Source organism: Ascaphus truei, chromosome 1, assembly GCF_040206685.1.
Source record: "Ascaphus truei isolate aAscTru1 chromosome 1, aAscTru1.hap1, whole genome shotgun sequence".
NCBI lineage: Eukaryota > Metazoa > Chordata > Amphibia > Anura > Ascaphidae > Ascaphus > Ascaphus truei.
In genome coordinates, this window is record NC_134483.1 from 17,242,964 (window position 1) to 17,262,908 (window position 19,945).

General features: G+C 51.1%; 1 protein-coding gene across 2 annotated transcripts in view; it reads left to right on the top strand.

The window, feature by feature from the left end:
- Positions 1-19,945, top strand: part of NOL6 (nucleolar protein 6) — a 104,135-nt gene that overhangs the window by 49,577 nt on the left and 34,613 nt on the right. For both annotated transcript variants that reach the window (XM_075583282.1, XM_075583222.1), the window contains exons 11-20: positions 1,809-1,924; positions 3,693-3,870; positions 5,463-5,585; positions 8,244-8,392; positions 9,823-9,898; positions 11,270-11,407; positions 12,710-12,827; positions 13,339-13,493; positions 17,169-17,332; positions 18,835-18,987. In XM_075583282.1, coding sequence (XP_075439397.1) covers positions 1,809-1,924; positions 3,693-3,870; positions 5,463-5,585; positions 8,244-8,392; positions 9,823-9,898; positions 11,270-11,407; positions 12,710-12,827; positions 13,339-13,493; positions 17,169-17,332; positions 18,835-18,987 — 1,370 coding nt within the window. The remainder of the gene's footprint in view (positions 1-1,808; positions 1,925-3,692; positions 3,871-5,462; positions 5,586-8,243; positions 8,393-9,822; positions 9,899-11,269; positions 11,408-12,709; positions 12,828-13,338; positions 13,494-17,168; positions 17,333-18,834; positions 18,988-19,945) is intronic.

The window sequence follows — 19,945 nt, forward strand, 5'->3', positions numbered from 1 at the left end:
ACGTTCTAGCCCAGAGCCGTGGGGTAACACGGAGGGACAGTGTGAATGGGGAAGAGTAAAGGTTCTAGCCCAGAGCCGTGGGGTAACACGGAGGGACAGTGTGAATGGAGAAGAGTAAAGGTTCTAGAACAGAGCCGTGGGGTAACACGGAGGGACAGTGTGAATGGAGAAGAGTAAAGGTTCTAGCACAGAGCCGTGGGGTCCGCGGAGGGACAGTGTGAATGGAGAAGAGTAAAGGTTCTAGAACAGAGCCGTGGGGTAACACGGAGGGACAGTGTGAATGGAGAAGAGTAAAGGTTCTAGAACAAAGCCGTGGGGTAACACGGAGGGACAGTGTGAATGGGGAAGAGTAAAGGTTCTAGAACAGAGCCGTGGGGTCTGCGGAGGGACAGTGTGAATGGGGAAGAGTAAAGGTTCTAGAACAGACCCATGGGGTAACACGGTGGGACAGCGTGAATGGAGAAGAGTAAAGGTTCTAGCACGGAGCCGTGGGGTAACACGAGGGACAGTGTGAATGGGGAAGAGTAAAGGTTCTAGCACAGAGCCGTGGGGTCCGCAGAGGGACAGTGTGAATGGAGTAGAGTAAAGGTTCTAGCACAGAGCCGTGGGGTAACACGGAGGGACAGTGTGAATGGAGAAGGGTAAAGGTTCTAACACTGATCCGTGGGGTAACACGGAGGGACAGTGTGAATGGAGACGAGTAAAGGTTCTAGCACAGAGTCGTAGGGTAACAAGGAGTGACAGCGTGAATGGAGAAGAGTAAAGGTTCTAGAACAGAGCCGTGGGTTAACACGGAGGGACAGTGTGAATGGAGACGAGTAAAGGTTCTAGAACAGAGCCGTGGGGTCCGCGGAGGGACAGCGTGAATGGGGAAGAGTAAAGGTTCTAGAACAGAGCCGTGGGGTAACACGGAGGGACAGTGTGAATGGAGAAGAGTAAAGGTTCTAGCACAGAGCGGTGGTGTCCGCGGAGGGACAGTGTGGAGGAGGATGTCTGCAGCGGAGACATGATATAAACCAAGAGGGGGCAGTGTCCCACGGGGACCGATGCAATGGAGGGTGTGCAGAAGTAAGGGACGGTCAACCGTATCAGAAGCAACCGGGTTTACCAAACATTGTATATTTAGGGAATAGAGTTTAAATGGGGAAGATTATAAATCACCTACGTATGCTAGCAAAACAGATCTAAAAAATAGAAGTTAAAGTGGTTTCATATGACGCAGAATAATTGTATGTTTCCCAGGACACTATGGAACATGCTTAATGAGCAATCTTTTGCCATAAGACCTCTCCCAGCGCTGGTAGACCCCAGCCATGACAGAATACGGCTTGGTTAATATTGTCCTACATGTCTGTTTTAGGCTAATATCTCCAGCATTTATATGACTTTAAAACCTTAGTAGTCAGCGTCAAAAATACCAGCAGTGAATAGTTGTGAAAGGAAGAAGCATGAATTAATACCTCCTCACACAGTGTCATCAAGTTCTCCTGACATGGTGGCCCAAGGCTCGGGGAAATATCTCAGGGTTGAGTAGAGGGGGAAAAAAAAATATTACAAGCATTTCCAACAAAGAATCTTCCGACTAGAGTTCTGCAGAAGTTTCCGTGAGAGGACGGAAGGTTTTGACCTTGCAAATCAGACGCACAAGATGACCCAACATGAATGTTTCTCCAGAACAGCGAAATATATACTGTAATCTGAAATTCAATCCGGGGCTATAAATGCGGCTTGTAAAGGGGAAACAGGGTGGGCTCGCCATGGGGAAGGTTTAGTAGGGTCTTCACCTTTAGGATCTCTGCTCATCACAGGTTCAATTTGAGGCCACTGAGTCGATGAAAGTCCTGGATGATACAACCACAGATGGATTCCATCTTCTCCTTATGGTCCCCAAACCTTTCGTCAGGACATTTGATCACGTCTTCCAGTAAGTCCGCTTTGTTGCTACTGTTCAGGGCTAATTTGCTTCAGCTTTGGGTAAAATACTTTTATTTTGGTGTGTGTGTGTAGATAGATTAAGATTGCTTTAAGAGGAGACACTACTGTATCAGATGATCCTTATGCAGCACGCAGTCCTCCGAGGTTAGGTACGGTGCTGTTTCGCACGCAGCACTCTAACCGCGCGTTCTCCAGAGTTCTCGAAGTTCCCTCAGCGTCTCTGGCTGACGTCTTCGCTCGTTGTTACTCCGCCTTCAATGCTCTCAAGATCTCTCTGGTCCAATGCATTTAGTTGTATCAAAAAACGACCACCAGGAGGATATTTTAACGACGTGTGATTGCTTAACGACATGTCCTAGCTTAACGGCGTGTGATATAGGTGTATGTAGTGTTCAAGGTTGCCCACAGCTTCCAAAGCAAGTCATTAGATCAAATTAACCGGGAGCGCTTTCCAATGGGAAAAGCAACGTTGGATACAGAAACTAAATAGCAACAACCTTTCAATTCTAATACATTGGTATATAGAGGCAATTTAGAAACGTATGTATTTAAACTCCTATTTGAGAAGGTGAGACCTTCCAATTGGATTACTAAGGAACAGAACATGTATATAAAAAGGAAACTGAATGCTAATGAAGGGATATTTCATAAATATGTGTGTGTATTTTTATAAATGTGTTTGTGGGTGTGTGTACCAGGTACGCAAACAGGTTCTGCTATATTGTGGCCCTTGTAGAGCTTGCTTATTTTGAGGTGTGTCTTAGTGCTAAAGGCATTGCCCTTGGAAAACACCAGGCGTGTATGTATGTAGTGATATAGCACTTATATTGTATAAACAGTGCCTTACAGAAATAGTGTACAAGGTGTGAGGATGTGAGGCTGGTATATCAAAGTATGCTCTGGGATAAGGAAACGCATACGTGCAATACAAGCTCTCTGACCATGAGCAGGAAGTGTTCTTTCCCTGTGACTTTGCAATACATTAGCAGAGGCTCATTGTGTAACTGATGCTCCTAGGCTGGCGGTTCAGAAGCACGGGGGGCGTTCCTCATGACCGTGGCGTTGGGAGCCTGATATTACTTACTGGGCTTTGTACACGGTCAGCTTGCTGTAGCATCTAGGCGGTTGTTGAAGTACCATTAAAATGCTGTGCTTGTCCTGTTCCCTGTATGGGTTTTTCTTTACCCATGCTGTAGTTCCCTAGCCCTAGTTGCTATTATGTAACTCCCTTCCCTCGCTTCTGAGCCTATTGCCTTGGCAACTCCCCTCTACTCCCCTGTGAGTTGGGCTGCCCTTCCTCCCCCTGCTGGTTGGTGCAGTCCCTGCCTTGTTCCTGCTTGTACAGGCAAGTACATTTCCTTTTCCAGCCAGCACCCTTGTGAGTAACCACCCCTCTCACTGTTTCCCCAGAACAAGGCATTGCTTTTTTACCTCTCTCTCACAAATGTTGCCTCCAAGTTATTCTATACTTCCTGTATATCCCCTCCAATAAAGTTACAAAAAATAGGACACTCTGCCTTTTAAAGTGGGCGAGTTTAACTGCCTGATCCTACTCATTAGCTACAGTGAGCCTGGGCCAGAACAGTGCTACTACAGATTTCAAGAGGTGGTTAATTCAATCGGGTATGCATTTCCTATATAAAAGAGGTTTGTATAATAAGTAGTGTTCGTGTGTACCCTCGTTCCATCACACTTTGATAATGACGTCTCGGAGGCGTTTGACACCCGCACCGTCTGCTGACCGCTTTTCTTTGCAGTCTGACGCCCGTGACCAAGCTGCAAGGCGCCTGCAAGAAGATGAAGCTCCTGAATGAACTGATGGATCGGGGCGGGGATTACGTGGCCACAGCCCTGCCGTTCATCCTGTCTCTGCTGGCGAGAGGCCTGGCTCAGAGGGCCACACTCCTGTCCCACGCGCTGTCGCAGGTGCCGGAGGTAGCCAGTCCGAATACTTCGGGGGGGTCCCTGTTGGGGTGATGGCGGTTGCCGCATTCTCCTGTCTGTTGGCAGACGGCGTTTCTGAATGTCGTAGAATAATGGGATATGCAGTATTGGATCCAAGCACATCTCAAGTGGCTTCATAGTACAGAACAGGGGGGCTCAACTCCAGTCCTCAAGCCCCCCCAACAGGTCAGGTTTTCAGGATATCCCAGCGTCAGCACAGTACTGAGCTTCTGATTCAGCCACCTGTGTTGAAGCAGGGATATCCTGAAAACCTGACCTGTTGAGGTTTGCGGGGGGTGGAGGGAGGTTTGAGGACATGAGTTGAGCACCCCTAGTATAGAAAGATACTGCAGTACTGCACATACAATGTGAAAAAATAAAAGCCTCACATGGTTAGTCCAGCATTTTTTGACCCTCTTTGGCAGGACTCTTCAACGGTCTGCCCCTGGGCCTAACACGGGCCCTGGTGTGGCCTGTACACGCTGGTCTGCCCCTGGGCCTAACACAGGCCCTGGTGTGGCCTGTACACGCTGTCTGCCTCTGGTAGCTTACACGGGCCCTGGTGTGGCCTGTACACGCTGGTCTGCCCCTGGGCCTAACACGGGCCCTGGTGTGGCCTGTACACGCTCTCCTGCTAAGTTCATGTTCGTTGCTTATGTAGCAGAGTGCAGTTTTTCCCTTTTGGTGCTTTGTACATGGTCGTTTCGGTAACGTAAATATATATGGTACAGGTGTTACAAATGTTTGCAAAATGTTGACATATAGTACATTTTAAAGCCTCTTAACTATATCTAAATTATACTGTAAAACGTGCGGCCCAAATGTTTTCTGATCTGGCCCTTCTGGAGAACCAGTTGAGGGACATAAACCGCTGAACTTGCCTTGTGATATACGTTTCCTCCTCTGTGAGTACACGCGGTGCTGTTACACTCCTCATTTTGCATCCGCTAGTCTTTGAATGTGCGCCGTGTAGTCCGGCAGTAATGGAGGTCGCTCACCCGCCCGGCTTAGTCTGCCGTTTCGGAGCTGGTAAGACGGCTTGGGAAGTTCCAGGAGTGCCCTCTACTTTGCTGGCTACGCGTTCAGTTTATTGGCGCCCAACCGTTTTCCTACTGACTCACCTCTTGTGGAGGTGAGGAAGTCGGAGGTGCGATCTCACGTAGCTGGCAGGGAAACAACCCGTTGTAAATAATGTACTGGTCTCCTTGGCTTCCGTAACCAATCTTACCAGGCAAAGTGTTACCTTTACCATTATCCCACCCTGTCCTTATCAGAGTCTAGTACAATACTGGGAAGAGGACTTGGCATGTGTTGAACGTGCCGTGGTATCTGACCAGAGGAAATCAACCCCCTCCCAAGCCTCAGCTCACCATGTTCACAAAATAACTTTAAAAATGGTTGAAAAATACTTATAGGTGTCACTTGGGTTAAAAAGGCAGATGTTACCCCGTAGACATGTCACTGCCATTAATACACTTTGATCCTAGGAATTGCCCCTGTAGGAAGGGTCTGACCTTCAGCCTGTTTACGTATGAGTGAGTGTGGGCTCAGGTTTGTAGTTGATGTTTCTCTTCCCTTTCCAGTGGTCTGTGGACGAGGACCCTGCAAAGCACAAGGACGTTGGCTGCCTCTCTGTGGGACTCCTGCTGAGCCAAGAGTTTTACTCCAATGTGCTGGAGAAAGGCCCCGCAGCGGACAACCCCGAGGTGAGAAACCCAGGATCACTCTCGTATTGTCTTTTAATCGCCATTTCGGTGGGCCTCGGTCATGGTTGGGGCCTCGGTCATGGTTGGGGCCTCGGTCATGGTTGGGGCCTCGGTCATGGTTGGGGCCTCGGTCATGGTTGGGGCCTCGGTCATGGTTGGGGCCTCGGTCATGGTTGGGGCCTCGGTCATGGTTGGGGCCTCGGTCATGGTTGGGGCCTCGGTCATGGTTGGGGCCTCGGTCATGGTTGGGGCCTCGGTCATGGTTGGGGCCTCTCGTGCAAGAAGACCAATGGCTAACTCGTGGTTATAAATAGTGCAAACTATCAGTACTAAGGTCCCTTTTCAGGCTGATGATTATTCTGACAGGTGACGTGTGGCCGAGTCCTTGTGACTTAATGAAGAGACGAGACACAGTACAATTGTCCAGGAGATGGTGCCATTGATAACATTAACTCCTTTGCTGCCATAGTGGTCTGGGAGGCGTTGCATTGGGAAATCCCATCCAGACGCCCCTTCTCATTCTTCTATTTTATCCTCTGTATGAAGTGATCATTTTCTGATTAAAAAAACTTAATTTTTTTTTTTTTAATTTTTTTTTTTTTTAATTTTTTTTTTTACAATCCGTTTTTTAAATGGCCGCACATAATATAAAGTGGGGCGCGGAAATCGAGGATCACTACTCTGATTATTACTTTCTTTTCTGGCCTCTAATCCCAGCACAGATTTACAGTACGGGAGGGAGGGGGAGATAGAAAGTGCGTAAACCGGATATCCTGGTCATAATAAGACGACACAAAAGCATCCAATTACACTGTAAAAACATGTGAATCGTACAGTATAATGCCGGGATTGTACCCTGTTGTGTGGCGGTACCCTGTTGTGTGGCGGTACCCTGTTGTGTGGCGGTACCCTGTTGTGGGGCGGTACCCTGTTGTGGGGCGGTACCCTGTTGGGGGGCGGTACCCTGTTGTGGGGCGGTACCCTGTTGTGGGGCGGTACCATGTTGTGGGGCGGTACCCTGTTGTGGGGCGGTACCCTGTTGTGGGGCGGTACCCACGAGCAGCTCCCAGTTTCCCTATGACTACATTTGATTATGACTGATGCATTTACTCAAGACGCCATTTTATTTAGCCATATTTTTGACAGTTACCTGTTCTTCTGTCTTATATATAATTCCCTTGTTATAAATAATATATGTGAGAAAAAGCGTAAATAAAAAACACAGTCTGAGGTTATTTTGAAACAGAATAACACGTGAATTTATTCAAGTCAAGTGCACATAGGAGACAGCTTTTGAATAAAAGCTCTCTAACAGATAACACGTTATGCCATATATTTATACCCTAAAACCTACAGCTCCACCCCTTTATGGGGGGGCTTGCACGTCACTAGTATTACCTCATTTTGTAATACATAACAATGCTAAAGCTGATGTCATTTTGTAATACATAATACTGGATAACTGTCTGTCAGCTAAAAACCATAATGGGGTTAAATGGGATGTACCTATTCTGCCACTTGGCACATTGTATGAGAATCAGTTTCTCTGTAAGGCCGTGTCCATAGAAGGACAGGCCGTGCTGAGGCGTGCGGACGCTCCGCGCTGAGCCCCTGCATCCTCAATGAGGATGCCTTGAGAGGGGGCTCACGCGAGCGTCCGCAGGCGTGCGGAGGAGTTGGAGGTTTCAGCCGAGCGCCAAGCTGTTTTTCAGCGCGCTGTCGGCTGAAACCCTCCAATGAGAGTGGGGCTGCGTCAACGTCACGGCGCCGTGACGTCGACGTCAGTGCGTCGCGGGCGATTGGCCCAGCGACGTCACTGCCCCGCCTCCCTACAGTCTCCCCCCACCTCCGATCGCGGACGCTGGCTCGCCTGTATGGGCATGAAATCGCCCAGCTTCTGCAGGCGAGCCTCAGCGTCCACTCGCCTCAGCACGGCTCCCCCCCTCTATGGCCCGGGCCTAAGAATCTGAGCTTATCGCAAGGTTTCTCACAGCTTCTAGCCTGTTTACACTTTCAATTTGAAGCTGATTGGATGAGGAAAGATCAATAAAGTCAGCTAGGAGCGAAAACATTCCCTGTCTGTTTCACACAGATTTCTTCACATAGAATGATGACATTAAAACTCACAAAGACAAGACAAGATGGCGGACTGAAAATAGTCGAAACAAAATGGCTGCTTTGATCCTAGTGCTGTTATGTCAGACCCCCTAATGTCTCAACTTCGTCATATGTAATTGAGTAATTGAGTAGTAGGTCTCCCAGAGAATATATTTTTAAGGGGCTCCATATATTTGTGGCTGGTTTTAAACGGCTGAAAAGCACCACTGTTCCGCAATGTAAAATCTCATTTAACCGCGATGGTGCAGGAATTTGTATCGGATCTCAATAGTTTCGCAGTAAAGTTGACCATTTTTTTATTTTTTTTGTAACTAACCCGAGAACCGTTCAAAATGACAAAACATATAATGAATCCATAATTCTAATAATTAACAAATTAAATATATAGTAGCAATAATAATTCGCGTCTTCCCCCCCGCCCCCCGTCCCAATCTGATTAACATCCAAAGGGTGGCACTTTGATAATGTAATACCCCAGCAGTGCGCGCCCAGGGCTGTCCCAGGCCCGAGCGCTGGTTCCGAGTCTCTGTCTCTTTGCAGGCGGTGGAGTTCCAGAAGTTCTGGGGGTCGAAATCTGAGCTGCGACGGTTCCAGGACGGTTCTATCTGCGAGGCGGTGGTATGGCCGGGCGGCACCGTGCACGAGAAGCGCATGGTCCCCGCGCTCATTGTGAAGCACCTGCTGCAGCTGTGAGTATGAGGCGTTTCCGGGACCCGCGGGGTCTCAGGGCGGCTGCTCGTACACACAGGGGTCCTATAACTTGGCTTTACACGGGTTCCAAGCCTTAAGTTAATAAGGGAAGAGGCAGCGGCAGATCTCATTGTTCGCCGCCCTTGGGCACGTGCCTGTGCCTGCCGCCTCCTTTCTGGCGTGCTACCGCTCCTTTGGAATCCCAGCGTCAAATGACGCCGTGGCGGCGCTTTGCCATGGAAACGCGACGTCATAACATCATTTGACGGTGGGATTCCAAAGGAACAGGAGCGCGGCAGAAAGGAGGCGGCAGGACACAGGTAAGTGACTTCCCATTAGGTTCGATAGGCCCGAAAGCGCGGCAAAATGATATAGGGGTGGAAAGTTTTGCCGACCTTGGCCCAGGCCAAATCTGATCCTGGACAGGAGAGTAACAAAGCAACGATGGCACAAGCTGGATATTTAGCCAATAACGGCGCACGGAGAGTAGAATTTAACATTAGGTGGCAAATGTTGGTATATCTGTTTTCTGGGTGTATACATAGACGCACCTTTTATATACGTGGTGTTGCGGTCTCTTAGGAGAGGGCCGTGTAGCCAGGTGTCTCAGTATGTTATGCAGCATACAACACCACTATTTAATAAGGTCATTTTGAATGAGTAGACACCCCCTCTCTCTCTTAAATATAAAGCATTTTTTTCTAGTTCCTATTAAAAACAATGCAATATTTAGTTACAGCGCCCTTTGTCCTAACATTTTAACCACCTACAACACTGCTGCCGTTTCCTGCCGCAGGCGGGGTAACTGGGTCATTGTGACGAACACGTATACAACATTGTGTAACGGGGGGGAGGTTTGCGCCTTAAAGTCCCACCTTTGAGCTTGTTCTGGAGAAGAGGCTCCTGGGCTGCGAGACGTGGGGTCCTGCCCCCCTTTAATGTATTTTATTACGTGATACGCTGCACTCGGGAGCCTCCCTTTGTCTCCGGAATGGTTGTAGTGGAGTGTTGTGGAGATCTGCTCGTACCTTGGGGCTTTATTCTTTATCTCGCTCTGGCAATCCTTCTTTTTTTTATTTTATTTTTTTTGGCAGAATTCAAGTTTGATTTTTTTAATACACAAAACAATAAATCTCCGGTGTGAAACTAACCGCAAACAATTAAATGATTAAATATGATCCTGTACAACGGTTTCCCAATGTTTCCTCTGCTATTCCCAGGAGGAGGTGTCTCTGTAACTATTGCGATGTAAAGGAGGGATTTGTGTAGAGATTGTTAAATACAAGATGGTGGGAGGAGGAAGAATAGAAAGAAAGGAGCAGCGTGGTTTTTTTTATCATCTATTTTTATGCGCACGGAGCAGTCGGCGTTTCAGGCCGCAGCTGGACCGTGACTCAGGTAGTTTGAACACGTGTGTGTTTTTCCCCAGACACGCTGATATACCGGAATCCTGCGTCAGCTACACGGGCTCGCTGCTGGACACGGTCATCACCAGAGGGAGAGAGGTACACACAGGAGCGCTCTGCCGCGCCACCGCTCACGGACGCGCGCGTCCCTAGTATACAAACGCCTGGCTAATACGGCCTATTATAATTGACGCGCAGCAGCACTATATCTCACGCCTAATACAGCAGTGAGGAAACGCATCTCCACACTCCCTCCCTCTCTCGTGCCCCTCCCCCCCCCCCCCTGCTGCACAGGGTAGTACGGCAGAGGAGAAACGCGTGTCTCGCGCTCCCTGAGCCTCTCCGACATTACACAGAAATAGTTCTGTTTAAGAGATGTTGATGCAGAATATTTACGGGGACCTTTAACGATGGCCATCGAGATGATTCTCTGCAAGCGTCTTTAAAGCTAAACTGTAATCGCAGCAGCCCGCGCCTGGGTAACGGGGCACTTTTTTAGACGTGTTCGGGAAGCGCAGCTGCAGGCGTTGTACACACACACACACACACACACACACACACACACACACACACACACACACACACACACACACAGAGGGGTGAGGGGTACACTTCTTCTTTAGGTCTTTCTTTTGGTTAGATATCGGTCTAAGTGTATAGACAAGATTATGTAGCTGTGTATGGCCAGTAATTAGAGGGGGGCCCACGTTCCGCTCCGTGACCCCGGGACACGCCTGGCTGTACTGCCCCCGGGACACGCCTGGCTGTACTGCCCCCTGGGACACGCCTGGCTGTACTGCCCCCGGGACACGCCTGGCTGTACTGCCCCCTGGGACACGCCTGGCTGTACTGCCCCCGGGACACGCCTGGCTGTACTGCCCCCCGGACACGCCTGGCTGTACTGCCCCCGGGACACGCCTGGCTGTAATGCCCCCGGGACACGCCTGGCTGTAATGCCCCCGGGACACGCCTGGCTGTAATGCCCCCGGGACACGCCTGGCTGTAATGCCCCCGGGACACGCCTGGCTGTAATGCCCCCGGGACACGCCTGGCTGTAATGCCCCCGGGACACGCCTGGCTGTAATGCCCCCGGGACACGCCTGGCTGTAATGCCCCCGGGACACGCCTGGCTGTAATGCCCCCGGGACACGCCTGGCTGTAATGCCCCCGGGACACGCCTGGTTGTAATGCCCCCGGGACACGCCTGGCTGTAATGCCCCCCGGACACGCCTGGCTGTACTGCCCCCCGGACACGCCTGGCTGTACTGCCCCCCGGACACGCCTGGCTGTACTGCCCCCCGGGACACGCCTGGCTGTAATGACCCCGGGACACGCCTGGCTGTACTGCCCCCCTTTCACGCCTGGCTGTACTGCCCCCGGGACACGCCTGGCTGTAATGCCCCCGGGACACGCCTGGCTGTACTGCCCCCTGGATAAGCCTGGCTGTAATGACCCCTCCGCCTCACTCAGACAGGTACCGGTGAGGAGCAGACGGTCAGCATCGTGAAGTCTTACGATGACCTGAGCAGAAAGATTTGGAACTTGGAGGACCTCCCTTTAACGGTCACGTCTGTCCAGGGGACCCACCCATCCCTCCGCTACACGGATGTGAGTAACAGCGTTTATATATTTGGGGAGGGGGTTATGTGTGTTTTTATAAGTGGAAGTATCCTGAGAGCCCATCATAGCCCTGGGTTCAGGACCGACTACAACGAGTCACCTCCCGGGATCCACCGTTTCACTAATTAGTTGATTCTGTTATACTTCCCAATATCAGGGGACCAGATTCCACACTTCTGTCGCACTGATTGCAGATATAAGACTTTATTTCCACTGCCGTATATAAGGTCACAAGGCTATTTTATGGCCATTAGGAAAAAGCCAATGTTTCATTCCAAGCCGTGCGTGCCTGATGAAGGCCGAGAAGGGGTCGGGAAGTGGGCTTCTCTTATCGGCAATAAGAAGATTGTGATTATAATAAGGCACCTGAGCTTCTTCCCGGCGTATGAGCTTTCTTTCAAACTAGGGTTGGACCCCGGGGCTCCGGGCTGAGGGGCCTCCTCGTTCCCGAGGGATTTAATTCTGAAATTCTCCAGGAGAAACAATATGGCCGCTGCGATCAGTCTGACACTGTCGGCCAATAGAAAGCGGTGACATCACTGCGAGATGAGATTGCAGCTAGTGATAGATTTGTTTTTTAATAACTGATCATTGAGGGTGTCCCATGGAACTTGGCGCCTCTGCTCAGCCCCGGAAGACACCTGGATATTATATGAATTGCCACTTTAATGCAACCATTTAGAAATGGCCATAAAGTGCTGACATGGCTTTTACAGCTTGTGTGGTACCGGCGCCGGTCTCCTAACCCCAATTAGTACCCAGTGGTCAAATGTTACGGTATTTGGGTTACAGAGTACCGGTACTTGTTTTTTTTTAGGAAATTTTACCACGAACATTGATCATTTATATACCAACACTACTTGTTTTTTCTTATTTATAAACCTAAACTTGCCCTATTTTGATCCTTTTTTTAACCCGTAAGTGGGATTCGCGTTATAGGGCGGCCTCTCTCCCTCTACCCCTGATGAAGATACGTTAAATACGGTGACCTGTGTAACCGCGGCGTGCAACACGTTTAGTGAACATGTTGGGGTTCTTCGGCGACCCGCGGGGTTTTACTTCCATAACGGTTTCTTTGGTACAGGCCCATATTCACTAAGTTGTGCGGCACAGCAGATAAAGGTTTCTGCGCTCACAACTGCCCCTATTGCATTAAATAATCCCGAGGGGCCGGGTGGGGCCTGTTAATGAGCTTCCTGGGGATGTTGCAGACGTGAGCTCAGAGCAAGGATTGCCGCTGAGCGCGTGGTATTGTGCAGTACAGTAATACATTGTGTTTCTGCCCCCCAGGTGTTCCCGCCTGCGCCTGTGAAGCCGGACTGGTCATACTTCGTTGTTGTAAGGGACAAGAGGAGCCTCGCCCCCTCTATAGAGAAGCCTTGCCCGGCGTATGTAGCTCCTATGAAAGGTAAGTCCGCTGTGTAATGAACGCCGAGTCCCAGGGTTTCACCCTCCCGTGGCGACTGGGCAGGGAGGCAATATAAATAGGAGAGGGCGGTTTGGCATAATGACCATTACAGAGCAGCAGTTACACCAGTAGTGCTCAGCACCAGTCCTCAACCCCCTCACATGGCCGTGGTTACATGTAACCTACACAATGAGCTGGGAAGGGGAGAGTTTGCTTTTCCGCAGTCCGATCAACCGAATTCTCACTGTTTATTCTGCAAGAGTTTACACGGGCATAGCTCCTCCCCCTCCCCTTATCTTTATTGGCTGATAAGAACAGAGTGAGCTAACGGTAAAGGAAACACTTTACTGACAAACACTTCCCCCGAAGATATTCAGCTTGTATTTCATTTCCCAGAAGCCGCCCAACCTTTACGTTTTAACATGGTGAAAGAGGCCACACTTGCCTGGTGGGAGAACCTGCTGTAGCATAAGGATCCCTGTGTCTGCAATGCGTCTCCTTCTCCTTCCAGTGATATGCCACATGGAAGGAAGTGGGAAGTGGCCCCAGGATAAAGATGCCATCACACGGGTCAAAGCCGCCTTCCAGATCCGACTGGCCGAGCTCCTGAGGTCCCAACACCAGCTGCTCTGCAAAGCCAGTGCCGCTCACACCGATGTGTTCAAGGTAAGCCAGTGCCGCTCACACCGATGTGCTCACGGTAAGAGCCAGTGCCACTCACACCGATGTGCTCACGGTAAGAGCCAGGGCCGCTCACACCGATGTGCTCACGGTAAACCAGGGCCACTCACACCGATGTGCTCAAGGTAAGACAGGGCCACTCACACCGATGTGCTCAAGGCAAGAGCCAGGGCCGCTCACACCGATGTGCTCACGGTAAGAGCCAGGGCCACTCACACCGATGTGCTCACAGTAAGAGCCAGGGCCGCTCACACTGATGTGCTCACGGTAAGAGCCAGGGCCGCTCACACCGATGTGCTCACGGTAAGAGCCAGGGCCGCTCACACCGATGTGTTCAAGGTAAGAGCCAGGGCCGCTCACACCGATGTGCTCACGGTAAGAGCCAGGGCGCTCACACCGATGTGCTCACGGTAAGAGCCAGTGCCACTCACACCGATGTGCTCACGGTAAGAGCCAGGGCCGCTCACACCGATGTGCTCAAGGTAAGAGCCAGTGCCGCTCACACCGATGTGCTCACGGTAAGAGCCAGGGCCGCTCACACCGATGTGCTCACGGTAAGAGCCAGTGCCACTCACACCGATGTGCTCACGGTAAGAGCCAGGGCCGCTCACACCGATGTGCTCAAGGCAAGAGCCAGGGCCGCTCACACCGATGTGCTCAAGGTAAACCAGGGCCACTCACACCGATGTGCTCAAGGTAAGACAGGGCCACTCACACCGATGTGCTCAAGGCAAGAGCCAGGGCCGCTCACACCGATGTGCTCACGGTAAGAGCCAGGGCCACTCACACCGATGTGCTCACAGTAAGAGCCAGGGCCTCTCACACTGATGTGCTCACGGTAAGAGCCAGGGCCGCTCACACCGATGTGCTCACAGTAAGAGCCAGGGCGCTCACACCGATGTGCTCACGGTAAGAGCCAGTGCCACTCACACCGATGTGCTCACGGTAAGAGCCAGGGCGCTCACACCGATGTGCTCACGGTAAGAGCCAGGGCGCTCACACCGATGTGCTCACGGTAAGAGCCAGTGCCACTCACACCGATGTGCTCACGGTAAGAGCCAGGGCGCTCACACCGATGTGCTCACGGTAAGAGCCAGTGCCACTCACACCGATGTGCTCACGGTAAGAGCCAGTGCCGCTCACACCGATGTGCTCACGGTAAGAGCCAGTGCCACTCACACCGATGTGCTCACGGTAAGAGCCAGGGCGCTCACACCGATGTGCTCACGGTAAGAGCCAGTGCCACTCACACCGATGTGCTCACGGTAAGAGCCAGGGCCGCTCTCACCGATGTGCTCACGGTAAGAGCCAGCTGCCCAGGTGATGGATTGTGATCTACTTTGAAGTGGGTGTCCGCCTATCCCATGTCGGCCTGGGTACTGTTTTACAGCTCTGGGTATTCCCAAGTCCGTTTGCTACAAATTTGCCGTGATGAAAGTGGACTGTATTATTATCATTATTATTATTATCATTATTATCATTATTATTATTATCATTATTATCATTATCATTATTATTATTATTATTATTATCATTATTATTATTATTATCATTATCATTATTATCATTATTATCATTATTATTATCATTATTATTATTATCATCATTATTATCATCATTATCATCATTATCATCATTATCATCATTATCATCATGATCATCATGATCATCATGATCATCATGATCATCATGATCATCATGATCATCATGATCATCATGATCATCATGATCATCATGATCATCATGATCATCATGATCATCATGATCATCAGTATCATCATTATCATCAGTATCATCATTATCATCATTATTATTATCATTATTATTTTTTTCTCTAATAAACTGAAATGTTAGCGTTTTCTTTAAACTGGATGTCTGAAAGAATCAGACAATATTGACGAGATTAAGGGCTACGGGGCGGCTTTTGTTTTTTAACCTTGCGAATTGTCGCAACTTGGTGTGGGCAGCGAGTGTCCATTATCTGCCAAATTAGTGTTTGTGTGAATGAGGTCACTTTGTGCGTTCCCTCCTGCACACGCACACACACGCTATACGTGGACGGCAGCGATCGCTGGCAGAGGAACGGGGCGCAGGGGGTAATAGAATACCCCAAAGTTTTTTTGGCGTGCGGGTCCATTCTGTATGTTGTCCCAGGCTTGGCTTCCCCTCCCTTTACTACATACATTTAACAGCTAAGTGACACGCCCACTGGGTGCTCATTTGCATGTCACTACCCAGAATCCCCTGCAGCTTAACCACTGTGTGATGTCATGATGGGGCGGGGAAGCAGGCTATGGGGAGCTGTGGAGGACCTGAGAGGATACTCGGGAGTATTATAGCTTTGCCGTATTAACGTTACCCTGATCGGCTAAGAAACGTCTCCGCTGCCCTTCTGATCCCCCCCCCCCCCATGTCTCTGCAGGACGGCTTTGTGCCCTTCTGATCCCCCCCCTCCCCCCATGTCTCTGCAGGACGGCTTTGTGCCCCTCTGATTCCCCCCCCCCCCCCCATGTCTCTGCAGGACGGCTTTGTGCCCCTCTGATTCCCCCCCCCCCCCATGTCTCTGCAGGACGGCTTTGTGCCCTTCTGATCCCCCCCCCCATGTCTCTGCAGGACGGCTTTGTGCCCTTCTGTTCCCCCCCCCCCCCATGTCTCTGCAGGACGGCTTTGTGCCCCTCTGATCCCCCCCCCCCATGTCTCTGCAGGACGGCTTTGTGCCCCTCTGATTCCCCCCCCCCCATGTCTCTGCAGGACGGCTTTGTGCCCCTCTGATTCCCCCCCCCATGTCTCTGCAGGACGGCTTTGTGCCCTTCTGATCCCCCCCCCTTGTCTCTGCAGGACGGCTTGTGCCCCTCTGATTCCCCCCCCCCCCATGTCTCTGCAGGACGGCTTTGTGCCCTTCTGATCCCCCCCCCCCATGTCTCTGCAGGACGGCTTTGTGCCCTACTGATCCCCCCCCCCCCCCATGTCTCTGCAGGACGGCTTTGTGCCCCTCTGATCCCCGCCCCCCCCCCCCATGTCTCTGCAGGACGGCTTTGTGCCCTTCTGATCCCCCCCCCCCCCATGTCTCCGCAGGACGGCTTTGTGCCCCTCTGATCCCCGCCCCCCCCCCCCCCATGTCTCCGCAGGACGGCTTTGTGCCCCTCTGATCCCCCCCCCCCCCCCCATGTCTCTGCAGGACGGCTTTGTGCCCCTCTGATCCCCCCCCCCCACCCATTTCTCTGCAGGACGGCTTTGTGCCCTTCTGATCCCCTCCCCCCCCCCATGTCTCTGCAGGACGGCTTTGTGCCCTTCTGACCCCCCCCCCCCCCACATGTCTCTGCAGGACGGCTTTGTGCCCCTCTGATCCCCCCCACCCCCCATGTCTCCGCAGGACGGCTTTGTGCCCCTCTGATCCCCCCCCCCCATGTCTCTGCAGGACGGCTTTGTGCCCCTCTGATCCCCCCCCCCCATGTCTCTGCAGGACGGCTTTGTGCCCCTCTGATCCCCCCCACCCCCCATGTCTCCGCAGGACGGCTTTGTGCCCCTCTGATCCCCCCCCCCCCCCCATGTCTCCGCAGGACGGCTTTGTGCCCCTCTGATCCCCCCCCCCCCCCCATGTCTCTGCAGGACGGCTTTGTGCCCCTCTGATCCCCCCCCCCCCCCCCCCTGTCTCCGCAGGACGGCTTTGTGTTCCGCGTGCAGGTGGCGTATCACCGGGAGCCGCAGTACATGAAGGAGTTTGTAACCCCCGAGGGGATGCTGAAATCGCACGACACGGAGGAATCCCGGCAGCTCGAGCTGGAGACGCTTCACCTGCCTCACCTGACCAGCACGCTGCACGGGTATTTCTTCCTATTATTACTCTGCTGACTGTGTAACTAGCACTTTAATACCTGGGCACACAGGGCGTCACAAACCGTGCTGTCAGGTGCCCCAGTTACGGGTGAGTAAGCAGCCCCTGAAGACCTGATTTTTTAAAATTGCGTGTCGGATAAGCCTCCAGCGCAGTGCGCGCCCCGCCCTTTCCCCAATGGCGTGCACCCCCCTCCGGCACTAAAGGCGGTTGTGAACTCATTGTTTGCCCCAAACATTTTGCCCGAGTCCCTTCCGTGCCTTCTCTAACCTTCCAGTAAAGAGATGCCTCTTACCGCAGCTCCGGTCTCACAGTTTCCTGTTTTTAGTGTGATTCCTATGGGCCTTTTTTAATTCCTGTAACCCCGTATGTGCTGTGAAGGTCCCTAACACCCGTCTCGCCCTCCTGTCCATCGTGCTGTGCATATATTGCGGTCCTTAAAGCAACATTCCCCTAAAAATGGCTTCCAGTAACAAGCCAGAACGTGAACTTGTGGAGTTTAGTTTTATTTATTTTCAAAAACGTTGCTGTTTTTGCAGAATTTCCCCCCCAGTTTATTATTTCACGGGCATGAGAAGTTATCAGGTCTTCGTTATTTGCTGCTGGACAGGTGTGACTCTGCCATGCACGGCCCCTGGGGACCGTATTATTTACTGGGTCCTGGTTACTACAGCTCTGTCTCCCGCTCATCCCATATTTCTATCCATTCGCCTTTTATTAGGCCCGAGCCTGTGTGAAACGGTATCAAAGGCTGTAGTGAAATAACACTCGGTCTCATCGTCTATATCCTGATCGTCCTCCCTTGTCAGCCAGTAAAAGGGATCGGATTTATTTGGCCAGATCCCCTTGATCAACTGGAGCCGCTGTAGAAGACAAAAACTGTAATGTACAGAAGTAGTGAGCAGTACTGCTCCCGCTGGCACTTAATACGGTATTGTTATGAGTTATCTCTGCCACATTGAACCCTATGGCAGCGGCGTGATATTCTGCGTTCTAACACCGTATTCTGTGTTATTTGGTAACTGAAGCTTGCTACATCTGTACATTGTCAGGCATTTAGCAAGGTCTAAGGCGCTATGGGCCCGCTGCAGCCAGGTGCAAGTTATAATACCGGGACAGACCCTCACGCGTTCCGCTTATTTTTAGTGTTGGGGAACATCAGCTTTGGTTTTGTGCGTGTCGTTCTCCCGAGACATCTCTCGTCCCTGACACACACCACAGACCAGACATTGAATATTAAGTCGCTCTTACCTTTTCTTTACAATACACGTTGTTGTTGTTGTTGAAGTAGTAGTTCCCCCCCCCCCCCCCCCCTGCTTAAAGCTCCAAATGTTTCCGGCTGACTTTATTTTCCATAAAGGTAGTAAAGACGGTGTTTACAATTTCTTAACCCCCCCCCCCCCCCCTGCACACCAATCCTCCTCCCCACCCTGTGCATTGATAGCTGGGGGTTGGAGGCGCATGCACTGACCCCGCGCCCTGTCTCCCCAGCCTCCAGCAGCAGCACCCTGCCTTCGGGTGCACGTCGCGCCTCGCCAAGCGCTGGATCAACGCGCAGCTCCTGGGCAACGGCTTCTCCGAGGAGTGCGTGGATCTCCTCGTGGCGCATCTATTCCTGCACCCGGCGCCTTTCACTCCGCCCAGGTACCACGGTGGTCTCGCAGGAGGGTTTCAGGGGGGGGAGAGGGGGGGAGGTGGTATTCCCAAGGGGCCCCTCTCCGGTGCCTGGGGCCCCATTTTTGCTCCAATGGACTTAACCGCACTTCTTCCACTGTTTAGTGATGGTGTCTAGTGATAAAGTGCCATCAAAAGCAGCGCTCCTGGCTCTGATTGCAGCAGCGGGATGGGGGACCTGGGATATTTGGACTGGTTTACTGTATCAACAAGTATGGGGGGGGGGGGGAGAGCAGAGAAGCAAGAGAAAGGGTAGGGATGTGATAACAAAGGAATGATCATCCATCCCATCAAAATTTGGCTTCACAAAATATTTGTATTAGTATTTAAAAATGTTTTAAAGCTGCAGTTCAAGCAATATTCTACGTGTTATTTTTTTTTAATAAATCAGTTCCGTACTATGAGAAAATAGTTGTAGCATTTTTAAAAATAAAAAACAATTTTTAAAGATATTTTAAATGTATTATCATGTAGCAAGCATTTTTGTTTCTATAGAAACCATTTATAAAGTCCCACCCCCTTCCCCTCCTGAGACAGGCTCCTGCTCTTGAGCCCCGCCCTCTCTTTAGCAGTGCACCAATTGTATCTAGTGCCTGCCTGGTCACATGATCTTCCACACAGGACTTTGCATCGTGGGTAATGTGGTCCAGCAATAACGGAATTAAATAACCCTGAGCAAAGCGATCGATTACAGGGGAACGGATCGATCGGCAACTTAGCTAATCACGTGTCAGTGTGCAGATTGTATTGATGCACATATTGAATGAAAAAAAAAATATATATATTTTATATAATAAAGTCAGCTTGAACTGCAGCTGTACTATCTCCGTTTTTTCGCCTAATTACGTTGGGGAGCTCACGTGCGGCTCTCTGCTCCATCGTTGCTGACATCGCTGTTGATTCATGGCGCTAATTTCACAGTAACTGT